The sequence below is a fragment of the Salvelinus fontinalis genome, chromosome 25 (assembly GCF_029448725.1).
Source record: "Salvelinus fontinalis isolate EN_2023a chromosome 25, ASM2944872v1, whole genome shotgun sequence".
NCBI classification, from domain to species: domain Eukaryota; kingdom Metazoa; phylum Chordata; class Actinopteri; order Salmoniformes; family Salmonidae; genus Salvelinus; species Salvelinus fontinalis.
Window position 1 is genome coordinate 17,873,379 of NC_074689.1, and position 27,320 is coordinate 17,900,698.

The 27,320-nt window shown below is 44.0% G+C and overlaps 1 protein-coding gene across 6 annotated transcripts in view; it reads right to left on the reverse strand.

Moving 5' to 3' along the window:
* LOC129822923 (rho guanine nucleotide exchange factor 4-like) overlaps nt 1-27,320 on the reverse strand; it is a 160,414-nt gene that overhangs the window by 9,918 nt on the left and 123,176 nt on the right. For 5 of the 6 annotated variants that reach the window (XM_055881475.1, XM_055881472.1, XM_055881474.1 and 2 more), the window contains one exon: nt 6,364-6,515. In XM_055881475.1, the coding sequence (XP_055737450.1) occupies nt 6,364-6,515 (152 nt within the window). Of the gene's footprint in view, nt 1-702; nt 1,625-6,363; nt 6,516-27,320 lie in introns of those variants that run through there. The other variant, XM_055881477.1, reaches the window with a different exon arrangement.

A 27,320-nucleotide genomic window follows, 5' to 3' on the forward strand; every position in this document is an offset into this window, starting at 1 on the left:
CAACTTAGTGTATGTAAACTTCTGACCCACTGGAATTGTGATACAGTGAATTATAAGTGAAATAATCTGTCTGTAAACAATTGTTTGAAAAATTACTTGTGTCATGCACAAAGTAGATGTCCTAACTGACTTGCCAAAACTATAGTTTGTTAACAAGGCATTTGTGGCATGGTTGAAAAACAAGTTTTAATGACTCCAACCTAAGTGTATGTAAACTTCCGACTTCAACTGTACATGCTAAACATTGTAACCTACATATATCTCATAGAGATCTCATGTTTAGCACATAACTGGTGCTAAACAGTGGCCTATACAAAACACATTCTGTAAATTCACACAGGACCAATTATCATTCAAGCAATAACTCACACCTTCTCAACGTACAACACCGTATTGTTAAGAATTAGACCCAACAACAGAGAAACGGATTATGTTCAGACACATAAATAACACAAACATATACAAATAACAAACACAACCGGTTCTTCTTCTCACACATTCACAACACAGGCATAGAAAAACACTGAACTACAGACCAACATTTTCAAAATGTACAAGACAGAATATTTGCTACCGTCCACGGTTTGTCAACAACTCCCATGGTGCAAGCTAGCTAACCCATCCGACACACTCTCTGGGCTAAGCAGCAGCATAGTGGTCCTACACTCTACCCAGTCTAGCTCATCCATTGCTCGGCTTTACCTGTGGTCTCGTCCTTTTATCCTGGACTCCCATCCACAGCTGTACCCCCAACTCTCCACCAGGGAATCCTCCCTCTCGCTTCCTCCTTCCTCCTCTCAGTCTTCCTTGATCGATGATACGTGGCGTGTGTGTGTGTGTGTGTGACGTCGGGGTGTGTGTCTCTCTACTAGAAGGCCAGGAGGAACATGAGCACTACGTTGATGATGACGAGCAGCATCATGATCATGAAAACCACCACCTTCTGAGTCTCTGGGTGGAGGTTGCAGCGCAGCAATGTGTTGAGGTAGCCCAAACGCTGCCGGGCGCGGTGAGCGCCACCACCGCGAGCCATCACGTAGGCCCCGGCAGGGCCCTCACCCCTCCCCCCCTGTCCGTCTCTCTCCCCCTCTTCTTCTCCTCCTTCACTAGCCAGCCGGCCTGTCCTCCGCCTCTCTCTTCCTCTTCTCTCCGCCAGGCTCCCCTCGTTCCGCTTCACTGCGACGCCTTGCTGCCTGTGTCTGAGCACTCCCCTCTTCTCTCTCCCTCCCTGTTTTCCACGTCCTCTCTCTCCCTCTCTCTCTCTCCCTCTCTCTCTCTTCCTCTCGCCGTCTTCGCTATTTCTTCGTCTTGTCAGGATGTGAGGTAGAGATGATGCTGCATCTTTCTTAATACAATCCTCATTTCCCCTCCACCTCCTTTAGTTTTTCTTGTCCTCCGTCCTCTTCTGTCGTTCCTCGTCCCGTATCTGGGTTACGTCCACACAGCTATTTGTGCTCCTCTAACATGGCAGCTCTTTTCCCTTTATCTCCCTCTCTCTTTCTCTCTCCCTCCCTCTCTTGCGCTCCCTTTTAAGTGTACTCTGAAGCTAAAATGGTGCTGGGGTCTGCCTGAAGCTACACTAGCACAACCATCCATCCAACTCCCTGGATCGCAGTTTTTTTTTCTTTCTTTCTTTTTTTTTACCTTCCTACCGCGAGCAGCCAATCAGGCGGCTGAGTGTGTCTCCGTATCCTGGATACCAGAGTGGATGAGGAGGGCCTTAGCAACCCCAGGGAGGGTGGGGGATGGGGAGAGGGAGGAGGGGAAGGAGGGAGCAGGAGGATGCAGAATAATAGACTGTGTGTGAGGGAGGGGGTATGTGGGCTGTGTGTGTGTGTGCGCGTGTGAGTGTGAGTGTGAGCTGCCTAGAATTTATTAGCCTCATCAGCTGATGGCTGGCCCGTCACTCACAGACTTAATATGTCTGATTAAAACAGGAGAGAACGGGATTAATGCATCGGATTATTATACAGGATTATCATACTGCTATTTTAGCCAATTAATTAACATTCAATCACTGACCTGATGAAATTATTGGATTCTCCAACTCTCTCCCCCCTCCCCCGGTCCCTTTCTCTCTATTCTCTCTCTCTCTCTTTCTCTTCTCTCTCTCTGACCTGGATACCCAGGTGTAGCCAAACAGACAGTATTTACTGCAGCCGCCCGTATCCACTCAACTGAACAGAATATGATGAGCAAGGCCACCTCACTCCGACTCTAATTTAGACAGTCTACTACATGGAAGGCCTTTTATTTGTATTTATTTTAGGAACTCAGTCTGGGTCTCAATGTACTGTTGCGAGTTAGAATAGTGGAATACACAAGATGCAATTTCTAAATATCATCAGTTTTTCTCAGTCACTGATAGTCAGTCAATAAGCCCATGTCAGATAATTTTTGGGGGATTGCTAAATTAGTTTGAGCAATTAGTGCTTTTTGAGGTCGGTTCGGTTTCGGTTCGATTATGAAAAAATGATCATGTTTTTTTATTTTGTTTTTGTTTTTTAACATGAAATGCAATATGTGGGCTGAATGCTGTAACAACACAGAATAAAACAAAACAAGTCCCATGATGGTAGTGACTGTCCATTACTGCTGATCACTTATTAACCATCACATTACTTTACTCAAATATTTCAGGTTGTTGTGTATATTATATTTGTGTTATTTTATGATTTTATGATTTCATTCCAGGTCATCATCTCTATAGAGCTGTTGCCTATGCTGTCTGATAAAATCTTCTAAGTAAATAAGGCATACTTTTAGTACTGCTGAATACCAACTATCAATCACTTTGATCCTGCATTTTCAGGTAGAGATACCTCATGAAGCAACAACTGCTCTCTATATCCCCTCAAGATAGCGCAATCTTCTGTCTCTTCCGTAGCAGACACAGACCGGACAAGTAGATGCGCAATGGATTATGGTCATTGTAGTTAATGACCACGTTTTATGCACTAAACTACGTAGAATATTGGCCATGTTGGAAACTGCAACTCCTTACTAAATCGCACAGTTCAGGCTGGATTTGATTTCTCTCTAGATGTGCACATTGAGCTCACATCATTTTTTAAAATAAAAATGAAATTAAAATAATTGAACCTATGTCGGTCAATTAGGTGATTAAAAAACAAAAAATAACCGACATTCAGGTTAATCGCTCAGCACTAGCGGCTAGCTATCTGAACTTGTTATCATGGTCGAATTACCCACTGGGGGGCCACCATTGATTTTGTTAGTCATTCTATAGGAGGAAGGTGGAATCGTATTACACCGGCTCCGACGCTCGTCGTATGTGGCAGGGCTTGCAGATGATAACGGATTACAAAGGGAAACCCAGCCGTGAGCTGCCCAGCAATACAGAACTCCCAAACGAGCTAAATACCTTTTATGTTAGCTTGTAACAATGTGCCTTGCGTGAAATCCCCTGTTTTTCCCGGATGAATGTGTGATCTCGCTCTCCGAAGCCGATATGAGCAAAACGTTTAAACAGGTTAACAATCACAAAGCGATCAGGCCAGATGGAATACCAGGGAGCGTTTCCTAAAGCATGCGAAGGCAGGTGTCTTCACAGACATTTTCAATCTATCCTTGTCCCAGTCTGTAATCTCAACATGTTTCAAACTGACCAAATTACCATCACCCTGTAGCATTCACATCTGTAAATATAAAGTTCTTTCAAAGGCAGGTCATGACACACATCAACACCATCATCCCAGACACCCTAGACCCACTCTAATAAGGATACTGCCCCCAACAGATCCCCAATTTGTTGGACCCGTCAAGACCTATAATACATACAGGGCCTTAAGAAAGTATTCATACCCCTTGACCTATTCCACATTTTGTTGTGTTACAGCCTGAATTCAAAATTGATTAAATAAACACAATACCCCATAATAACAAAGTGAAAACATGTTTTAAGAAATATTTGCAAAGGTATTGAAAAGGAAATACTGAAATATCTCATTTACAAAACTATTCACACCCCTGATTACAGCCGTGAGTCTTTCTGGGTAAGTCTCAAAGGGCTTTCACCACACCAGGATCGTGCAACATCTCAGCCACTCAGGAACATTCACTGTCTTCTTGGTAAGAAAATTCAGTGTAGATTTGGCCTTGTGTTTTAGATTATTGTCCTGCTGAAAGGTGAATTCATCTCCCAGTGTCTGATAGAAAGCAGACAGAACCAGGTTTTCCTGTAGGATTTTGCCTGTGCTTAGTTCAATTCCATTTATTTTATCCTGAAAAACTCCCCAGTTCTTAATGACTACAAGCATACCCATAACATGATGCAGCCACCACTATGCTTGAAAATATGGTGAGTGGTACTCAGTAATGTGTTGTATTGTATTTGCCCCAAACATAACACTTTTTATAAAGGACATAAAGTCAATTGCTTTGCCACATTTTTTGCAGTATTACTTTAGTGCCTTGTGGAAAATAGGATGCATTCTATACAGGCTTCCTTCTTTCCACTCTATCAATTAGGTTGGTATTGTGGAGTAACTACAATGTTGTTGATCCATCCTCACTTTTCTCCCAGCCATTAAACTCTGTAACAGTTTTAAAGTTACCATTGGCCTCATGGTGAAATCCCTGAGTGGTTTCCTTCCTCTCCGGCAACTGAGTTAGGAAGAACGTCTGTATCTTTGTAGTGACTGGGTGTATTGATACACCATCCAAAGTGTAATTAATAACTGCACAATGCTCATAGGGATTTATTTTTATACCCATCTACCAATAGGTGGCCTTATTTTCAAGACATTGGAAAACCTCTCTGGTCTTTGTTGTTGAATCTGTGTTTGAAATTCACTGCTAGACCAGATAACTGTATGTGTAGTGTACAGAGATGAGGTAGTCATTTAACAATCATGTTAAACACTATTATTGCACACAGAGTGAGTCCATGCAACTTATTATTTGACTTGTTAAGGAAATGTTTACTCCTGAACTTATTTAGGCGTGCCATAACAAAGGGGTTGAAAACGTATTGATTCAATACATTTCAGCTTTTCATTTATAATTAATTTGTAAAAATGTCTAAAAACACATTTCCACTTTGACATTATGGGGTATTGTGTGTAGGCCAGTGAAAAAAAATCTAAATCGAATAAATTTTAAACGCAGGCTGTAACACAACATGTGGAAAAAGTCAAGGTGTGTGAATACTTTCTGAAGGCACTGTACATATTACACATTACACACACACTATTACACTCATCATTTGCTGCTGCTACTCTGTTCTTTATTTTACTCTTATTATTATCTATCCTGATGCCTAGTCACTTTATCCTTCATGTACAGATCTACCTCGTACCTCTGCATATTGATCTGGTACTGGTACTCCCTATATATAGCTTCATTCTTATGTATTTTATTTTATTCCTCTTGTGATACTATTTCATTTTTTATACTCTGCTTTGTTGGGAAGAGCTCGTATGCAAGCATTTCATTGTAAAGTCCAGTTGTATTCGACGCATGTGTCAAAACAGCTCATTTTACTATCCGCCCCATGGCAAAATGAGTAGAATTGCATGAAATGAGTTATACAATTGCAAAATCTTCTCTCCACCCCATAGCAAAATGAGTAGAATTGCAGGAAACTTGCTTTCAATCTGCAACATTTTCTCTACATCGCATGGCAAATGTTGCACACAAATGTTGCACACAATTAACTGTAAAACATAAAAAAATTCTTGCCACTGTCAAAGAGTGGGCCACTAAAATGTTCAGCTTGTAATGTGTGGAGTAGATCTTCCAACATGATGAGAAATTATTCATTAACGTGCATATTTCTCTGGACATTATACTCCCGGACACAGATTCATTTTAATCCTGGACTATAAAGCTATTTCCATGGAGGTTCTCCATTAACCATACTTTGTAGTCCAGCCCTAGACTTAATCTGTGAGTGGGAAACCGGACCTTATCCTGAGCTGTTCTAGAGATCGTATTTCTATGGTGTCATATATCACAGCCCTGAACGGGTAACCACAGCAACAAGACCCTAACCCAGCATTCCCTGCTCTCTCCTGGGTTTACAGCCCCTCTCTCTTCTCTCTCCTACCACAGAGGCCATTTTCATCACCGTGCTAAGACTGGGTCCCATTGCTCGTCATACCTTTATACCTCCATCCATGTTGACTATTGAATGAATGTTTCTAACACATTATGTAATACCTGTGTTGTGTGTGTGTGCGCGCACGCCTGCGTGTGTGCGTACACGTGTTTATTTGTGTGCAATGCAGCAAGTCAGACAGCGAATAGAGAGAGAGAGAGAGAGAGAGAGAGAGAGAGAGAGAGAGAGAGAGAGAGAGAGAGAGAGAGACAGATAGGCAGGCAGACAAAACAAAAGTCTACCTCATTTATGGCCAGTTGTTCTCCACCTCCCCCTGGGTGTCCACAGCGATGTCCGGAGCTGCGGAACTCTTCATACAGGTCTTCATCACTGCCTAGATCATCACCCAGACCCAGACCGGCCTTCTCTCCACTTCCATCTGGTACTATCACCGCTGAGGTAGAGAGAGGAGAGAGAGAAAGAGAGAGAGGGAGACGTTATATAACAACATACCCTACATGAATATAAATACAATGATACAGGCCACAAAACAAAACAAATGGTTACCACACAATCAAGAAGTCTGATGAAAGGGTGTGCTATTTCATTTGGTTGAGTTACAGTTGAGCTGCAGCGGAGTTCCAACCTATCATCGTTACTCACAGCCTAGTAGGAACATGCACCTCTCACTGAGACAAACTGGCATGACAGAGAAAGGAGAAAACCCCATGGCAGCATGTCAGTGATCAGCGGCCTTTGGGCCTCACCCTACCCTCACCCCAACCTCACCCAAAACCTTACGCCAATTCTTCCCCGGTCACAGTCTCTGTACCTAAGCCTCTGATGGAACTCCGCTCCAGTTTGTGCACTGACTAGAAACATTGCTTTAACAAAGAGAGATTACTAAAAGAGATGGCCATGGGAATAAACTATAAACACACATTATCTCGATAGCTGATCTTTACATCTTTCATAGTGAGAATGAGTATGGGGTTAGGGTAAGTTTATACGTTTACACAGAGACTTAATATATGGATGGGCTATTATGAAGTTATGAAGGTATACTTGCTGTTACACAAACAGACACAGACACACGCACAAACAGACACACATGCACACACACACACACACACACACACACACACACACACACACACACACACACACACACACACACACACACACACACACACACACACACACACACACACACACACACACACACACACACACACACACACACACACACACACACACACAAACACTCCTTGCCCTCTCTTCCTGACTGTAGGTACCTGCCATGTAGATGCAGCTATAAATATTCTCCTGTCTGTCTGTTGAACCTCATCAACACATCCCTGCTCTACAAACAGCTGTTGCCACGCCGAGAGTCTCCGTGGTGACAAATCACCCTGGAGACAGGGAGCCGGGCATAATGAGAGAACACAGAGTGTTCAGACCCCCTCAGGCGATCAGGAGAAACGGATTCGGCACATCACTCGGCTATTAAAAATATACATATTCAACGCCTAGAGCTGAGTAGTATTTTAGGACTATATTCTACTGTCTTTTCCACTTCAGCAGTCTGTAAGGATGAAGAAAACTTTGTGTAAAATGATTCTACACAATCTACCTTTTCTTCTCTGAACCTAAAGGACAAGCACCAAAACTCACACGGTACCCTATACGGCCAGGGAACATACACACCAATCATAGTTTATCTATAGCGTTTTAATCTAACGTCATAAACTACCATTTTATTATCGTCATTTACATCCAGATGCTTTAATCAGTGTTTTTACTTTAGCCATCAATTAACAAGTGAATGAAATTGAATGTCAATGATAATGTCAATGACAGTGCATATAGGAGCAGCTATCCCCTATGACAGGGTTCCCCAACTGGTGGCCCGCGGGCCAGCTGGTTTTCTTTAGCCTCCAAGTTTTCTGAGCCAAAAATGTGCCTTTTCATTATTGGACATGAAAGACTGTAAAAACAAAAGGAAATCCACTCCAAGTGATTTTAATTTGGAAAATCTGTTCCCAAGTATTCCCACGCATAACTGAGAAACACGTGATCGTATACAAAAAAGTATTGAAATTATGATGTTTTAGTCAAATATTATATATGTTTGGGCTTCTTGCGGTCAATTTGCAGTCTACAAATTATTTGTAATTATGTTCCGCCACCCAAACCATCCGTTCAAGAACAAATCGGCCCACGGCTGAATCTAGTTGATGATCCCTGCCCTATGACGTCTTTTATGATTATGCAGTACCAGTCCTGTCCTCTGGGGGTCAGTGTAACCCACAGTGACTGACTGTACTACTATCTGCCTGCCTGCTGTAGACTCAGACAGTCCATGGCAGACTGGCACTACTCCAGGTATCGAGTGGCCTTTATTTATGTGAGCCTGTAAAAGGCTGGGCCAGATTGCTCTTTGCGTCCCGTTTATAAAAGGATGGAGGGGGCAGGCAGTATATGAAAGATCCCACAAGATGTTAGTCAAACTGGCATCTGGGGGCCGATAGGGAAAAACGAAACCTAGAATATCAATGATAATATCAGAGTACCTTCTTGTTTTCAGACTTACAGCGCTTTTTGAGTAAGTGGTAACCATTGAGGCACATTGAAGAGAATGATAGTATTTCTGGTACAACTTCTGTGATAATGGAACAGTAAATGGAGGTAGTTATATGGGACAGAACTAGGCCTCTGCCAAGATGTTGTTTGATACTGAATGATAAGACATCCAGACAGGCCTTCTCTTCCTCTAGTCTCTGCTGTACTTAGCCAATCCTTGTCTGCTCAGCGACAGTGATTGCTTTTGCTGTATTAGCCATTGCTAGAATCCCCCTGAGATTAGAACAAAGGATATCCAACCTTGAACAAATATATCCTTTCAAAGGTTTCCGATTGTCTCTTCACCTGTCAATCATACTGTTAAACTCTCTCTGTGTGGGTGCTTTGTTTACCTTGAATGACACTCTCCTCCCACTCTGTATCTACGTACACAACACTTGAAAATATTGAGTTTGTCCTTAAAGCAATTGTGTGTGTGTGTGTGTGTGTGTGTGTGTGTGTGTGTGTGTGTGTGTGCGTGCGTGCGTGCGTGCGTGCGTGCGTGTGTGTGTGTGAGTGAAAGAGTGGCCAGAAAAGAGAGAAAGCGTGTTGGTGTGTGAGCTGTAAGTTTTCCCTGCATAGATAATCATCCTGATCTCTTGTATGTGGGCTAGCATTATTACCGAATCACAATTTTCAGCATAGAGAACACTCACTACTTCCTGGCCGCTGGAGAGGAGTGTGTGTGGCTGGCAGTAGTGTTGCACGTGTACGTCTGGGTCTGCGTGACCGGGGGACAGCCTGGCTCACATTGCTGCACTGACCAACTTAGCCCGCTAACCGTGAGAGAGTGAGAGAGGGGGGGGGAGTGAGAAATATATATATAGAGAGAGAGAGCGAGCGAGAAATATATATAGAGCGAGAGAGAGCGAGAGAGAGAGAGAGAGACAGAGAGAGAGACAGAGAGAGAGAGAGAGAGAGACAGAGAGAGAGACAGAGAGAGAGAGAGAGAGAGAGAGAGAGAGAGAGAGAGAGAGAGAGAGAGAGAGAGGGTACCCTCAGGGCAGCGTAGCACGAGGGCACGAGGCTCCACATCGAACTACTTTAATGAAAAATACTCCCTCCCCTCCCTCTTCAGCGATGAGCGCATAGCTAGCCCTGACTGATGTATCACTGAGAGAGGAATAGATGGAGAGAGGAATAGATGGAGAGAGAGAGAGAGAGAGAGAGATATAGCAGTGCTAATATTCAGAAGAGATTATCACAGTTTAGGTTTACTCTACTGAGCAGCTCAGGGTGTGTGTGTGTGTGTGTGTGTGTGTGTGTGTGTGTGTGTGTGTGTGTGTGTGTGTGTGTGTGTGTGTGTGTGTGTGTGTGTGTGTGTGTGTGTGTGTGTGTGTGTGTGTGTGTGTGTGTGTGTGTGTGATGCAGACAGACAGTGATAGAGCGAGCTCCGTGTGTTTGGCCCTAGAGGCAGTCCCACACTAACTCCCTCTCCCATGAGTCTCAGCTGCAGATGAACACTGGGACAAGCAGAGCAGAAGTAGCCCCTGACTACCCTGACTTCAATCACTCTGCTCTTCCTCTCTCTTTCTATCACTCCCTCCTCTTCCTTACCTTTCGCTTCTCTACTGTCCATATCCCTGTCTCGTCCTCTCTCTCTTCCTATCACTGCATTTCTTCTCTCATACGATTCCTACCGTTTTCTCTCACTCTCACCTTGTTTCTAATTTTCTCTCTCTCTCTCCCTCCCTTACACATACCTCTCCCTCCCTCCATCTCTCTCTCTCACCTCTACCTCTCTCTTACACACACACCTCTCCCTCCATCTCACCTCTCTCCCCCATCCTCTCAGAAGCCCCCAGAGAGGTGCAGGACTGGATGGCTGGTTGCCATGAGAAGAGTCGTCCCTCTCAGCCCTAAATGATGTCCCGTCCCTGCTGTCTGTGTCAACCAAACTGAATGACATGAATATTCATCCATGAGTCAATGGATGTGAGCGTGCAGCCTGCAGCTACTGTAGAGCATTGATTCACCCTTCAATCCATACTGTGGATTAATAAGCATCACAGACAGTGAACTCTACAGTGCAGCTGTTCGGGAAAACTGTGGGAAAACTGCTAAACCAGTCGATTAAAGAAAGTGTACTGTATTAACAGGCATCAGTTATACAGCAATTAAACAGTGGATTGGTTTGGAATTATAATAACTCTGTGCGTTGAAATCAACAACTTCTGTGAGGTTTAGCAGGCCATGCTGGGTAACTTTGCCCTTGTACCTCCCTGTCCTGTCAGTGTGGTACACCAGGGTAATAGGTCGGTGTGTAATGGCTCGACCTGGGGCACTATTTGGCATGATGTGTGTGTGGCATGACTTTGCTCCATGTTTCCCTTATAGGACGTGGCTAAATGGAGTCGGCACTTTGCCATCACTTCTCTGCTCGTCCAAGGTGACCAAGCCTTCTCTGTATGAAACCGCATCTGTCACATCCTTTTCTCTCTGTACACACACACACACACTAATGCGCGCACACTCACACATATACACTCAAACACACTCAAACACACATACTATTTAAAAAGAGTGAGCGAGGACTCCCTCTGATAGCTGAGGATAATGGATAATGGATAATGGATAAAGAACAGAGCTCCTTCAGGTCTATAGGTCATGGGTTCTAGTCCCTGTCCGGACTCTGTCATGCCCTAAACCCCACCACCAATTATAGTAATGGCTTCCCCTAGTCAGGACTGTAAAATTGCAAGTGTCATGTAGTGAGTTGCCACTGGCAAGAGAAGCTGCAAAGTTAGCAAATAAAATTGTCTGAAATGTAACGCAGACATGACTGAAACACACTGACACGGACACACACAGAAACACACACTTTAGCCCCCAGCGACTGTCTGTGAGGTGAGGGGATGGACGGGGGGGGGTTAATTGAAATTGGTGACATCTGTCACTAGGAAGTCAAGGAGATTGGATGGAAATGACAAAGCCGTGTCAATCGTGGAGAGTGATTGTGTGTGTGTGTGTGTGAGAGAGAGAGAGAGAGAAAGAGAGAGAGAGAGAAAGAAAGAGCCAATTGCCACTTCTCTGTTTAATTTAAATGTTTTTATGAATATTACTAGCAACAATAGGACAAAAATAATTTTGAATTACAAACCTACAGTAGAAAGTTACAGTATCTCATTTGTTTTATGTCAATTTTATTTCTCAAATGCTAATTTTGAGCAAATTACGTTCATTGGAGCCAATTACACTCACTGGAGTATCTGACAGTAGGCTTTGAAAAAGCACCCGCGAATACGCTGGCTCAGGGCTCTACACTGCATCCATTTTACTCGCATATCCGCCCAAATATTTTGCTGTGAGATCTGACATTTTTATTGAGGAACACCAGCGCGCCTAGAAACAAATCACCCAGATGATAATTGTTGCAATGACTACTTCACTGTACCGCAGCCCCTGAGCGACATCGAGAATACACTGAGGGCAGATTCATGATCGTCATGCTTGTGCCTTTACTACAAAGAAAACAGCTGTTACCTCCTTATTGTTCTCCTACATATTGTGCTCCTAAATCTTTTAACTTAGGCGCACAAGTGCTTCTTGTAAAAAAGGTTAGCTGCTGGCAAGCTTTCTTGACTTGGACATTAACACATTGCTAAACTTTGTTTAACCAGCAAAACTGCTGCCATTAGCAAACTTGTGTTTGGAGTAGGGCTGGCACAATTATCGTATAATAAACTTCATAATCATATTAATGGTTCATTTTAAGAGAAGAGGGGATTCAACTTTATATTCAAGAACACATATATTACATGACCAAAAGTATGTGGACACTGCTCATAGAACATCTGATTCCAAAATAATGGGCATAAATATGGAGTTGGTCCCCCCTGTGCTGCTAAAACAGCCTCCACTCTTCTGGAAAGGCCTTCCACTAGATGTTGGAACATTGCTGCAGGGACTTGCTTCCATTCAGCCACAAGAGCATTAGTGAGGTCGGGCACTGATGTTGGGCGATTAGGTCTGGCTCGTAGTCAGCGTTCCAATTCATCCCAAAGGTGTTTGATGGGGTTGAGGTCAGGGCTCTGTGCAGGCCAGTCAAGTTCTTCCACAGCAACCTCGACAAACCATTTCTGTATGGACCTCGCTTTGTGCATGAGGGCATGCTGAAACAGGAAAGAGCCTTCCAAAACTGTTGCCACAAAGTTGAAAGCACAGAATCGTGTAGAATGTCATGGTATGCTGTAGCGTTAAGATTTCCCTTCACTGAAAATCAGGGGCCTTACCCAAACCATGAAAAACAGTTCCAGACCATTATTCCTCCTTCACCAAACTTTGCAATTGCGACTATGCATTCGGGCAGGTAGTGATTTCCTGGCATCCACCAAGCACAGATTCATGAAGCGGTGTCATCACTCAAGAGACAAAGATGTTTTCTTCAACAAGCAGGACGCACAGGACATACTCCAAACACCCGACAAGGCCAACATCCCAGTTATTTGCAAGAGGAAGAGACGCAGGCACAGAGGACACCGAGCGGGATGCCTCATTAGGATCCACCGACGGCGAGTGGGAAAGCTGCCGTTACCGTCAATATTACTCACCAACGTGCAATCATTGGACGAGGTACGATCACGAATATCCTACCAACGGAACATCGAAAACTGTAATATCCTATGTTTCACGGAATCGTGGCTGAATGACGACATGGATATTCAGCTAGCGGGATATGACGCTGCACCGGCAAGATAGAACAGCACACTCCGGTAAGACGAGGGGGGACGGTCTGGGAATATTTGTAAACAACAGCTGGTGCACGAAATCTAAGGAAGTCTCTAGATTTTGCTCGCCTGTTGTAGAGTATATTGTGATAAATTGCACTACTTAATTGCACTACTACACTACTTGCCTAGAGAGTTTTCAGCTATACTTTTCATGGCTGTTTATTTACCAGCACAGACAGATGCTGGCACCAAGACCGCACTCAGTCAGCTGTATAAGGAAATAAGCAAACAGGAAACCACTCACCCAGAGGCGGCGCTCCTAGTGGCCGGAGACTTTAATGCAGGGAAACTTAAATCAGTTCTACCTAATTTCTATCAACATGTTAAATGTGCAACCAGAGGGAAAAAAAATTTGGTTCACCTGTACTCCACACACAGAGATGCGTACAAGCTCTCCCTCGCCCTCCATTTGGTAAATCCGACCACAACTCTATCCTCCTGATTTCGGCTTACAAGCAAAAATTTAAGGAGGAAGCACCAGTGACTTGGTCTATAAAAAAGTGGTCAGATGAAGCCTCTGCAACTGGATCCTGGACTTCCTGACGGGCCGCCCCCCCAGGTCGTGAGGGTAGGTATTAACACATCTGCCACGCTGATCCTCAACACTGGAGCCTCCCAGGGGTGCGTGCTCAATCCCCTCCTCTACTCCCTGTTCACCCACGACTGCATGGCCAGGCACAACTCCAACATCATCATTAAGTTTGCAGACAACACAACAGCGGTAGGCCTGATCACCGACAACGACGAGACAGTCTATAGGGAGGAAGTCAGAGACCTGGCCAGGTGGTGCCACAATAACAACCTATCCCTCAACTTAACCAAGACTAAGGAGATGATTGTGGACTACAGGAAAAGGAGGACCGAGCACGCCCCCATTCTCATCAACGGGGCTGTGGTGGAGCAGGTTGAGCGCTTCAAGTTCCTTGGTGTCCACATCAACAACAAACTAGAACGGTCCAAACACACCAAGACAGTCATGAAGAGCTGACTTGTGATGAACTGACTTGTTGGAAAGGTGGCATACTATAATGGTACTGCCAATGTTTGTCTATAGAGATTGCATGGCTGTGTGCTCAATTTTTTTTTTTACACCTGCCAGCAACTGGTGTGGCTGAAATAGCCGAATACACTAATTTGAAAGGTTGTCCACATACTTTTATATATATAGTGTAGTTTACCCAATAGCAGTTTTACATTTTTACATGAAGTGGGTAAAGCTGCTAATAATTTTACGAGCAGAACGGCATGGTTGGGAGAAGCTTCATATTCAAAAGTTCTAAGCGGTCAAAACCATTTGTTTTTGAGTCCGGGGTGTCCCTGGAGCTGTGTTGTATTTATTAGGCATGTCGTGACTCATTTTCAAATATGCATTATGATGCATTACAAGCTCAAAAATTGTTCAACAAAAATGCCAATAACTGTTCTCATTTGCATGACAAGGAATCATTACCCAAAATTCCATAATCGTCAAAGCCCTAGTTTGAGTTACCTTTCCAGCTAATAGGCTATGTTAGAGTTTACACTTCTTCCAATTATAATGTGGGGAAGTCAAAATAATGAAAAACTATCTACCAAATCTATTAATTTTAAAATGTTGATTACTTCTCCTTGCCATTATCATTCACTGGGTGATATGACAAGACTTGGAAAAACATGTTTTTCTAACATATGATGGGGTCCCTGGGTTGCCGGTTTGGCTGGGCGGGGGTTCCCTGGTCAAGAAAAGGTTGAAGACCCCTGCTTTAGAAAAGCAAGCAATAACTAAATGTACTGAATAAGACTCACTGTCACGTTCCTGACCTGTTTTTCCTTTGTTTTACTTTGTTTAGTTGGTCAGGACGTGAGCTGGGTGGGTAGTCTATGTTATGTGTTTCTATGTTGGGTTAATGTGTTGCCTGATATGGTTCTCAATTAGAGGCAGGTGTTTGACGTTTCCTCTGATTGAGAACCATATTAAGGTAGGCTGTTCTCACTGTTTGTTTGTGGGTGATTGTTGCTGTGTCTGTGTTTTGTTGCACCACACGGTACTGTCTCGTTCGTTCATTCGTTTTTCCTGTTCGTGCGTTCTTCGTTATATTGTAGTTCTCATGTTCAGGTGTGTTTAACATTGTTTGTTGTTTTGTAAATTGTTCAAGTGCTCTTCGTGTTTCGTCTTGTTATTAAATTCATTATGTCTACATACCTCGCTGCGTGTTGGTCCGATCCATGCTCCTCCTCGCCTTAGGAGGAGAACGACTACGACGACCGTTACACTCACATTCCTTTCAATCTTTTACCCAAAGTGAAGCAGAGAAGCAAATTTAGTTAATTTAAAAAAAATAACTACCAGACAGGAGGATACAGACAGCTCAAGAGGTATGCTTAGATAGGCAGAAAAATATACATGTTTTTGACAGAATTAAGCATAATTATTATTGTCTCAAGCCTGCAATAAAAAGCCGTTTCAGGGCAACCCCCATCTATCCTCACGTACTTTGTGCAGTCAGGTCACCGGTGATACAAGTTAGTATTCAACTTCATCCATGTCTGAGGACGTCGGGAGATGACGTAGAAACCGGCTACTAGGGGCAACAGTGAGCACTGTTACCTTCAAGTAGGTTTGGGTTTTGCTAGGGCCTTGTGGACGGGGATGGTGGATGAGCGTAAGCATCTGCCTCTGATTCTTGCCCAGGGAATCCAGCGTTAGAATGTTGGTTTTGATATTTTAATTTTAACCATATCAAAAACCTTTACCCTTACCTTAACCATTCAGAGTTAATGCTTAACCTTAAGAATTTGGAGTTAATGCCTAAACTTAACCTTAAACACTTTGAAATTTGACGTTTGGAACAACTTTGAAATTTGATGTTTTAGAAACATGAATGAACGTCTAATTCTGACGTGAGACTGTGAGAGCTGGTAGATTTTGTGGCCCCTCATATTTCTGGGCTGCATAACGCCCCTGTATCCTGGTATACCCCCTCCACTCCCATCAGTCCATCAACCTAGTTGTGTTTCAGACTGTGACTTGACTGTTCTCACTGATCATTTTCCTTACGTTTGTTTTTTTGCTTTTTTAACAGGCTTTGTCGCAGCCAGCATTATATGGGATGCCTGTGTAGGCAGCAGTATATTATGGGATTCCTGTGTTGGCAGCCAAGACAAGACTGGGCATCAGGAGGAAGAATCTTTGCTATCAGTGATGAATTATACTGTATTATTTCACTATAACCTTGTCGAAATGACAGACATTGTAAAGACTTCCCAGACAAGCCTGCTTCCATTCCAGTATTTGCCCATAAACTCGTTTGAAACCCCTCCTTCCAGGCATCCTCATTACAGAGACGTTTCATCTCATTCACATCAAACCCAGACAGCATAGAAGGATATATTGTCAGACTGGGTCTGTTTGCATAAACTGCTGCTCTGACAGTAGGCTGAATGCTTAGCGGCTAAAAGGTTAGCGACTTGAAGCAAAACAAATCTTGCTCAGCTGTAGATATTGAAATACTTCTTGTCACACAAGCTTTCATTACCTGAGTACAAATTTTCCAAACATTATTTGCGTGCCATCTAAAATACTTAAGTGATTTATGGCAATGTCAACATGTTTGCCCATGGTAGAAGTGGTGAGAAAGTGACTTTTTGAACCTGAATACCAAAACAATCAGGAGAAAGGTGTTCAAAGTTGACCCATTTTGCATACCCCACCCTACCATGAGACATCCACGTCTTCATCACTGGTGAAGATAAACGGTGGAGTTTGATATCATTTAAAATCTTTCAAACAAGGCTGTCAAACTATTTCATTGTTTCTTAAAGAAACCAAATATATATAAAGAATTGCCATTTTATAACCTTTATCGTCAATTATCTAAAAACAGATTTGTCTCATTTTCGCATATGTTATATCTTAGACCCTATTTTACAATTTACATCATCTGATGTTGGTGCATCATCACATTGTTGGTGCCGTGCCTGCCATCGGTTGAATACATGGTGGGTGTCATTTCACTCATAGAAACATAATTCATAGAATGGACCTTTCCCTTCAGACCACTGCAATTTAGCTAGTTCCTAATCTACACGTCTATCTTTTCCAGTGATGAATACGTGGATGTCTCATGGTAGGGTGGGGTATGCAAAATGGTTCAACTTAAGGCACCTCTATCTACTTAAATAAAGGTTAAATATTTATTTTTTTACAAAAAATCTCCGGAATGTTTTGGCATTTAGGTTAAAAAAAAGTCTGACTATTTCTTCTACCACGGCCACAAAGGGGTGCGGTCAGAAAGTGATTGAAATCATATGGAACGACCATAGACCGATAGAGTGATGAGAGAGAGAATTATAATGATGTGGAGAAAGAAACACACTGACCTTCTAAAATCCCTATCCCATGATAACGCCACATCGCCACCCACCCCTGCCCCAACCAATCCCCTAACTCCCATGGCACTAATCCCAGAGATGCTTCTGGGATTTCACACACAATCCAGAATGTTCTGCAACCTGGATGGATTGATAGTAATGATACCTACAAGTGGAGGAATGTTGAATAAATGATGAGACATAAACGCAGCTCAACATCCGTGGGACATAAACCACCTCTAAAGCAGGGCACACACACACACACACACACACACACACACACACACACACACACACACACACACACACACACACACACACACACACACACACACACACACACACACACACACACACACACACACACACACACACACACACACACACACACACACCCAGATGATATACGACCTTCCATTGATCTCTGTCTGATTACAGTGCGTTGAGGGGTGGAGTCACGGAGGTCAAATACACCTTATTGGACCATTAGAGCAGCGAACAGAGCGTGACGAGCACTTGGGGAGCCAAAATGGCCGCCTACTGTAGCCCTCCCTCTCCCTGGGGAAAGGGAAGGCCTGTATGTTTGAGGTAATAGCTGTGACTGCGAGCACGAGCACAGATTAAACCCCCTCCAAGATTAATGTCTCCACTCCCTGAACCTGTTGGGTTGCTCATATACTATACACTGCAGCAATTTGTCACTGTGGTGGGTCTGTGTTCTCTGTGACAACTGCACACAGCCGGAGCTCTCTGAGGTCTATGGGAGGCAGCTTTATTTTATGTGTGGCTTGGAGGGTGAATGGAGAGAAATAGGTGTGGTGAGTTAGGGTTTAATAGGGCTTGGGATGTGGTTGAGGCCTGATACATCAAACACGACTAGCTCTGTATCTGTGGGAGGACCAAAATGATGAGCGAATGTACATGTGACTATTAAACACTCTGAATCTAAAAAATTCTGTAGGCTACAATGCCCAGGTCAGCCACATCGACTGTACAGATGTTTGGTCTCAGTATCACAGTCTGTACACACATTCACAGTACCAGACCAAACCATTAATAGCACAGTAACGACCCCTTTCAGCTATAATAACCCCGCTATTGAAACAGGTCTTTTTTTGGCTGATACAGTTGCAGGCAAAATGAGAATGGAGTGACTATACTATTGTGGCCACAGTTCTGTAAACATATGGTGCATTTAAAAAGGCGGGCAGAGCAGAGTGGAGGCTTCCCTGCCCGCCTGCCTGCTATCCGCATTGAGATTCCAGGCAGACTTTGAACAAATGGTGCTCTAAAACATAACAGGCTGGTGAAGCCTACAGGGGGAACGGAGAGAGGAGTGGCGTGAGAGAGAGACAGACAGAGAACGAGAGAGATAGAAAGGGAGAGAAGCGAGGGAGAGAGTGTGTGTGTGTGTGTGTGTGTGTGTGTGTGTGTGTGTGTGTGTGTGTGTGTGTGTGTGTGTGTGTGTGTGTTGCGTGTGTGTGATGGTTTACGTGAGCAGAAGACACATCATATACACTAGACAAGAGATAAAGCCTAACCCTACACACAATGCACCCCTCCATCAAAAGAACAGGAATACATGTCTCTTCTCCCTCTCAATCCAATGCACCTCGTTCTAGACGGTCGTACTGTATTACAGTGGGGGAGGAAGCGACACCATAGAACTAGAATGGCAATCTGTTCTACCATGGTGTGATAAACAGTAGCGGTGGAGGAAGAAAGTCCCTTGTGGCCAAGTATATGTCACTGAGCCACAGGATATAGCAGGGAGAGTGCCCTTTCAATTCAATCCAGCTATAATAGACAATATGAAGGTAGATAAAAGGACAGGGGGACAAAAGGGAGTGGGGAGAGAGGAGAGGAGAGAGAGAGAAAAAAGGAGAGCGAAAGAAAGATAGGGGAGAGGAAAGAGAGAGGGAGAGAAAGAGAGAGAGAGAAGAAAAGAGAGAGAGATTGAAAAAGGAGATGGATAAAGAAAGATAGGAGAGGGGAAAGAGAGAGAGAAGAAAAGAGAGAGAGAGAGGGAGGAGCGAGAGAGAGAGAGAGGGAGAGGGAGAGGGAGAGGGAGAGGGAGAGGGAGAGGGAGAGGGAGAGCCAGCAGAGAGATATGAAAGAGGATCCTCTTACTCCCCTCAGTGAGGTGTGACAGAGTGCACACGTGGCATTTTTAAAATACCATTTCATTCTAAACAGAAGTACTGCAGAAATATCACAATGCAACTAAACATCAGCAGGAGTGAGGGTCAACAAAGACAGACGACATGGGATACAGACAGACAAGCAGACAGAAAAACATGTCATCCACACAGACAGACACATTAGACATGATAGCCCTACTCCAGGCCCAATTTAGCAAGCATCTAATTTTTACGGAACCCAAACAAACTGTGGGAGTCAGTCTGCCCTTTAATAACTGTCTGCCAGAGAACACACTACGCAATAGGGAGGATCTCAAAACAACATGGGAATGTGGACAGATATACTGTGGACAGATATACTGTGTACACAACTTCCCTAGTACAAATGATGTCCTGACATTCAAACTGAAACATGCTGTTTGACAGTGGGATATACAATAGAAGGTTTCACTAATTATCTAATGACAGAAAACTAAGCAGGATTTGGTTCAGAATTCCATGACACTTATAGACAACAACTGAACGCACAAATGTATGACTGTTCAACCTTTTCTTTCAGTTTCTTTATTGAATTGTCTAAAATAGGAACTATTGACCTAAAACCTGGCATAATAACACAGGAAGTCACATGTCCTCTCTTCAGCCACTGTCAGGGAGGCTGGTAATGTGGATCTGATCCGTTAATACTACAACACAGCACACAACCAGCCTCTCAACCAGCCTTCTACAGCTGACCTACAGGGCTAGTGGGACTCTTGATATAATTAGGAGAGCTCATGTGTGTGTGTCCATGTAAGTGCGTGCGTTCTTGCGTGTCCATCCGCGTATGTGTGTGTGCTTGCGTGCGTACATGCGTGCGTATGTGTGTGTAAAATGTGAACGCACGAGTGTGTGTTTTGTAGTGTAGGGGTAAAGTATAGGAGGTCAGGCTGATAACTATTACTGCTAGGCTGCTAGGCAGGAACTGGGTTTGGGGGGGTAGACATCATGTGCAAAGGCCTTTACTGAAATCACTGTTAAACTGAGGACATCATATTCAACTGTCATTATAATCGGCTGCCACTCTGTGTAACTTGAAAATCAAAGGTGTTGGAACTCATTTTCACCATTTTCCAGTTCTATATCAACCAATATTCCTCAGGCTGTGTTGAAGAGAAGACAGACAGAGACGGAAAAGGAGTTGGGAGATAATCAAGGGATCAACAAGTATTTCCGGATCCCAGGGCGTACTTCAGTCTCTAACCAGCCACAGACGATACGACTCCATAGATGGAATGATGTGGAAGGATGAAGAAAATAGGAAAATACTATGTTTGTTTTCACTCTACGTCGCTTGACTTGGACTGAAATAGGTGCCGTGCTTATTTTTGAGTGCCGGTGCTGTTTGTATTTAGGTGCAGGAACTCTGCAATACTTTTGAGCTAATAATTCTATAAGAGGTGCAGGAACTCAAGCAGCAGAACATTTGAGGTAACGGTACTCAGTTCCAATGAGCTCCTGCCCAAGTCAGGCCTGAGTCAGGCTCCATCCCAGTGAGAAGAAGGATGGCTGCCTTCAGAAAGTATTCAGACCCCTTGACTTTTTCCACATTTTTGCTACGTTACAGCCTTACTCTAAAATAGTTTTTTTTTTTTTTAAATGATCCTCAGCAATCAACACACAATACACCATAATGACAAAGTAAAAACAGGTTTTTAGAAATTTTTGACTAAAACAGAAATACCGTATTTACGTAAGTATTCAGACCCTTTGCTATGAGACTCAAAATTGAGCCCAGGTGCATCCTGTTTCCATTGATCATCCTTGATATGTTTCTACAACTTGATTGGAGTCTACCTGTGGTAAATTTAATTGATTGGACATGATTTGGAAAGACACACACCTGTCTATATAAGGTCCCAAAGTTGACAGAGCATGTCAGCGCAAAAACCAAGTAATGAGGTCGAAGGAATTGTCCATAGAGCTTTGAGACAGGACTGTGTAGAGGCACAGATCTGGGGAAGGGTAGCAAAAACATTTCTGCAGCATTGAAGGTACCCAAGAACACAGTGGCCTCCATTTCTTAAGTGGAATTAGTTTGGAACCATCAAGACTCTTCCTAGAACTGTCCGCCCGGCCAAACTGAGCAATCGGGGGAGAAGAGCCTTGGTCAGGGATGTGACCAAGAGCCCGATGATCACTCTGACACAGCTCCAGAGTTCCTCTGTGGAGATGGGAGAACCTTCCAGAAGGACAACCATCTCTGCAGCGCTCCACCAATCAGGCCTTTATGGTAGAGTGGCCAGAGAGAAGCCACTCCTCAGTAAAAGGCATCTAACGTCTCTCAGACTATGAGAAAGAAGATTCTCTAGTCTGATGAAAATCAGATTCAACTTTTTGGACTGAATGCCAAGCATCACATCTGGAGGAAACGTGGAACCATCCCTACGGTGAAGCATGGTGGTGGCAGCATCATGCTGTGGGAATGTATTTCAGCAGCAGGGACTGGGAGATTAGTCAGGATCGAGGGAAAGATGAACGGAGCAAAGTACAGAGAGATCCTTCGAAAATCTGCTCCAGAGCGCTCAGGACCTCAGACTGGGGGTGAAGGTTCACCTTCCAACAGGACAACGACCCTAAGCACGCAGCCAAGACAACACAGGAGTGACTTCAGGACAAGTCTCTGAATGAACCCAACTTGACCCCGATCCAATATCTCTGGAGAAACCTGAACATAGGTTCTGCAGAGAAGAATAGAAGAAAATCCACAAATACAGGTGTGCCAAGCTTGTAGCGTCATACACAAGAAGACTCAATGTAGCAATTGCTGCCAAAGGTGCTTCAACAAAATACTGAGTAAAGGGTCTGAATGCTTTTGTAAATGTGATATTTCAGTTTTTGTTATTTTCAATAAATTAGCAAACATTTCAAAGAAACAGTTTTTACTTTGTTATTATGGGGTATTGTGTGTAGATTGATGAGGGAAACAAATGTGAGGGCAGTGGGCAATGCAGTGTAAGGCTGTGTGAAGAAGCATGGCTGTCTCTAAGGCTGTGTGAAGAAGCATGGCTGTCTTTAAGGCTGTGTGAAGAAGGATAGCTGCCTGTAAGGCTGTGTGAAGAAGGATAGCTGCCTGTAAGGCTGTGTGAAGAAGCATGGCTGTCTCTAAGGCTGTGTTGTTACGTTCCCCAGTTTCTGTATTCTGTTTTGTATTTGAGTGTGTGTTTCAGGAGATGGCTTCCTGAAGTACTCCCCAACCAGCTGATTGGTCAACCCCAGGCTAATTGGTGATTGGAGCTGACCCCGCCCCCTCGTCAAGAAGCAGCTGACACTAATCACCATTGCCACCTGAAGATAAAAGCCAGTGTTCTGGCCCAGGAGTTTTGGAGAGAGATGAGATGAGATTTGGAGAGAGATGAGATGAGATTTGGAGAGAGATGAGATGAGATTTGGAGAGAGATGAGATGAGATTTGGAGAGAGATGAGATGAGATTTGGAGAGAGATGAGATGAGATTTGGAGAGAGATGAGATGAGATTTGGAGAGAGATGAGATGAGATTTGGAGAGAGATGAGATGAGATGAGATTTGGAGAGAGATGAGATTTGGAGAGAGATGAGATTTGGAGAGAGATGAGATTTGGAGAGAGATGAGATTTGGAGAGAGATGAGATTTGGAGAGAGATGAGATTTGGAGAGAGATGAGATTTGGAGAGAGATGAGATTTGGAGAGAGATGAGATTTGGAGTAGAGATTTGGAGTAGAGATTTGGAGTAGAGATTTGGAGATTGAGAGAGAGAGAAAAAAATTAGATTGTGATATAGTGTTGGTTGTGTATCAGAACGTGTGGTATGTACTGTTGTTGTTGGTAGCAGTTCTGTTGTTGTTGGTAGCAGTTTGTCTATGTCCTGTGTTTGTGAGTGTTTGTGAAATCGTTAATAATTACTCTGTTTCGTTTGTTCCCAGGGGGGAAGGAGAAGCCACTTTGGGAGTGCTTAGGCAAGAGGCCCGAGGGCATACATATACCCGTAGTATATTTACTGTCTAGGCACACTAGGTAAGACCTGGGCGGACCACCCCCTGTATTTTGGTTAGGGCACCAGACGGTGCTAAGTTAGGTAAGTTAAGTGGGTAGGCAGGTTAGATAGGAGAGGGGGAACTTTGATATTTACTTTCTTTGCTTTGGTTCCGTCCAGCCCCTTTTCCCCATATTACCGTGTAAGAAAATAAATTCTAGTAAACGGTAAATTCTGCTTTTGTGTCATCCTTACTCGCACCTACAGTCCATACCTCTTGCACTTCAGAGAGTTGAGTTGTAGCAGGGAGTTGTGTTCCCTCTTCTCAGAGGCGTGCGTAACAGTGTGAAGAAGCATGGCTGTCTTTAAGGCTGTGTGAAGAAGCATGGCTGTCTGTAAGGCTGTGTAAAGAAGCATGGCTGTCTCTAAGGCTGTGTGAAGAAGCATGGCTGTCTTTAAGGCTGTGTGAAGAACCATGGCTGTCTTTAAGGCTGTGTGAAGAAGCATGGCTGTCTCTAAGGCTGTGTGAAGAAGCATGGCTGTCTTTAAGGCTGTGTGAAGAAGCATGGCTGTCTCTAAGGCTGTGTGAAGAAGCATGGTAGTCTGTAAGGCTGTGTGAAGAAGCATGGCTGTCTTTAAGGCTGTGTGAAGAAGCATGGCTGTCTTTAAGGCTGTGTGAAGAAGCATGGTAGTCTGTAAGGCTGTGTGAAGAAGCATGGCTGTCTCTAAAGCTGTGTGAAGAAGCATGGCTGTCTGTAAGGCTGGGTGAAGAAGCATGGCTGTCTGTAAGGCTGTGTGAAGAAGCATGGCTGTCTTTAAGGCTGTGTGAAGAAGTATGGTAGTCTGTAAGGCTGCCTGTAAGGCTGTGTGAAGAAGTATGGTAGTCTGTAAGGCTGTGTGAAGAAGCATGGCTGTCTTTAAGGCTGTGTGAAGAAGTATGGCTGTCTTTAAGGCTGTTTGAAGAAGTATGGCTGTCTTTAAGGCTGTGTGAAGAAGTATGGTAGTCTGTAAGGCTGCCTGTAAGGCTGTGTGAAGAAGCATGGCTGTCTTTAAGGCTGTGTGAAGAAGTATGGATGTCTTTAAGGCTGTCTTTAAGGCTGTGTGAAGAAGTATGGCTGTCTTTAAGGCTGTGTGAAGAAGCATGGCTGTCTTTAAGGCTGTGTGAAGAAGTATGGTAGTCTGTAAGGCTGCCTGTAAGGCTGTGTGAAGAAGTATGGTAGTCTGTAAGGCTGCCTGTAAGGCTGTGTGAAGAAGCATGGCTGTCTTTAAGGCTGTGTGAAGAAGTATGGCTGTCTTTAAGGCTGTGTGAAGAAGCATGGCTGTCTTTAAGGCTGTGTGAAGAAGTATGGTAGTCTGTAAGGCTGCCTGTAAGGCTGTGTGAAGAAGTATGGTAGTCTGTAAGGCTGCCTGTAAGGCTGTGTGAAGAAGCATGGCTGTCTTTAAGGCTGTGTGAAGAAGCATGGCTGTCTTTAAAGGCTGTGTGAAGAAGTATGGTAGTCTGTAAGGCTGTCTGTAAGGTTGTGTAACCAGGGATGGATAACTCTGCCAAAAGTATTCTACATCCCCTCAGGTTCTCCATCTATCCCCATAGATCTATCCCCACCAGATTGATGGATGATTGGATCGCTTTCTGAGTCAAAATGCAAGCCGAGATCTACCGCTCAGGTTTTTTTTAAAACATGACTTAAAAAACATAAACCCATGCAACATTAGCCAACTAAAAACAGTTCTGTAGCAATGAGGTTTGTACAGTAAGGCATAGGCCCAATACATTATCACTGCATATTGGCTATTCTTAAATTGCCTTGCCAATGTTGTTCTTTTCAGACCATTTTCAATTTATATAAAAAAAAATGTATGTATATGATCACATTGGTAATAGATCATTTGTTGTATTACTTGTGAGGCACAGCTCAGTGAGCATAATAATGAGCTTTTTCTTTTCTTACTGGACTAATGGCATGAATCTAATGGTCTGTCTGAGGGGAGGGAGGGAGCAGCGGTGATGCTGCCTCTCACTCGACTTACTGTCCCGCCACTCTTCCTCCATCCACTGAGAAAAGGGACACTGTTTTCCAGCTGATGGCAAAACTCAAGTCGCACTGCATTATTTCTGCCTCATGCACCAATTCATGTTGTTACTCCTATGACCAGAGAAAGTGAAATAATAACCACTAATAGTAACACAAGCTTATCGGAACACTTTGCTATACAGATTCACTGCAGCTGCAGTGTTGGTTGTAGCGTGAGTGAAAGTAGGGAGAATGCACATTTTATGGCTTATAAAAGTATTGAACAAAATGTTGAATAACAACTTAAACATGAACCTGCTCATAAAAACAGCAGCTCTTTTCTGTACTCATTGAGTCTCTCTCTAGTCATGGTTTTAAAAGTTTAGAAATCTCACAGTATCAACTTTGCTGTGCGTTCGAGGCTTCTTTTTTCAGTCTATGGCTCAAAGAAACTGATCTGAGCTATCTGATTGGCCAGTGGAAGGCAAAAACGTGCACTTGATTTGCTCTCTGGGCCTGCCGGGTAGGCGGAGCTCCTTCAGACACATGAAATGGTTCAAAATGGGAACACTTTGTCTTCCTGGTGCTAGGGCTGCTGAATCAAGTGCACCCACCACCAACAGCACTAGGGCTGCTGAATCAAGTGCACCTACCACCAACAGCACTAGGGCTGCTGAATCAAGTGCACCTACCACCAACAGCACTGGGGCTGCTGAATCAAGTGCACCTACCACCAACAGCACTGGGGCTGCTGAATCAAGTGCACCTACCACCAACAGCACTAGGGCTGCTGAATCAAGTGCACCTACCACCAACAGCACTAGGGCTGCTGAATCAAGTGCACCTACCACCAACAGCACTAGGGCTGCTGAATCAAGTGCACCTACCACCAACAGCACTAGGGCTGCGGAATCAAGTACACCTACCACCAACAGCACTAGGGCTGCTGAATCAAGTGCACCTACTACCAACAGCACTAGGGCTGCGGAATCAAGTGCACCTACCACCAACAGCACAAGGGCTGCTGAATCAAGTGCACCTAACACCAACAGCACTAGGGCTGCTGAATCAAGTGCACCTACCACCAACAGCACTAGGGCTGCTGAATCAAGTGCACCTACCACCAACAGCACAAGGGCTGCTGAATCAAGTGCACCTACAACCAACAGCACTAGGGCTGCTGAATCAAGTGCACCTACCACCAACAGCACTAGGGCTGCTGAATCAAGTGCACCTACCACCAACAACACTAGGGCTGCTGAATCAAGTGCACCTACCACCAACAGCACTAGGGCTGCTGAATCAAGTGCACCTACCACCAACAGCACAAGGGCTGCTGAATCAAGTGCACCTACCACCAACAGCACTAGGGCTGCTGAATCAAGTGCACCTACCACCAACAGCACTAGGGC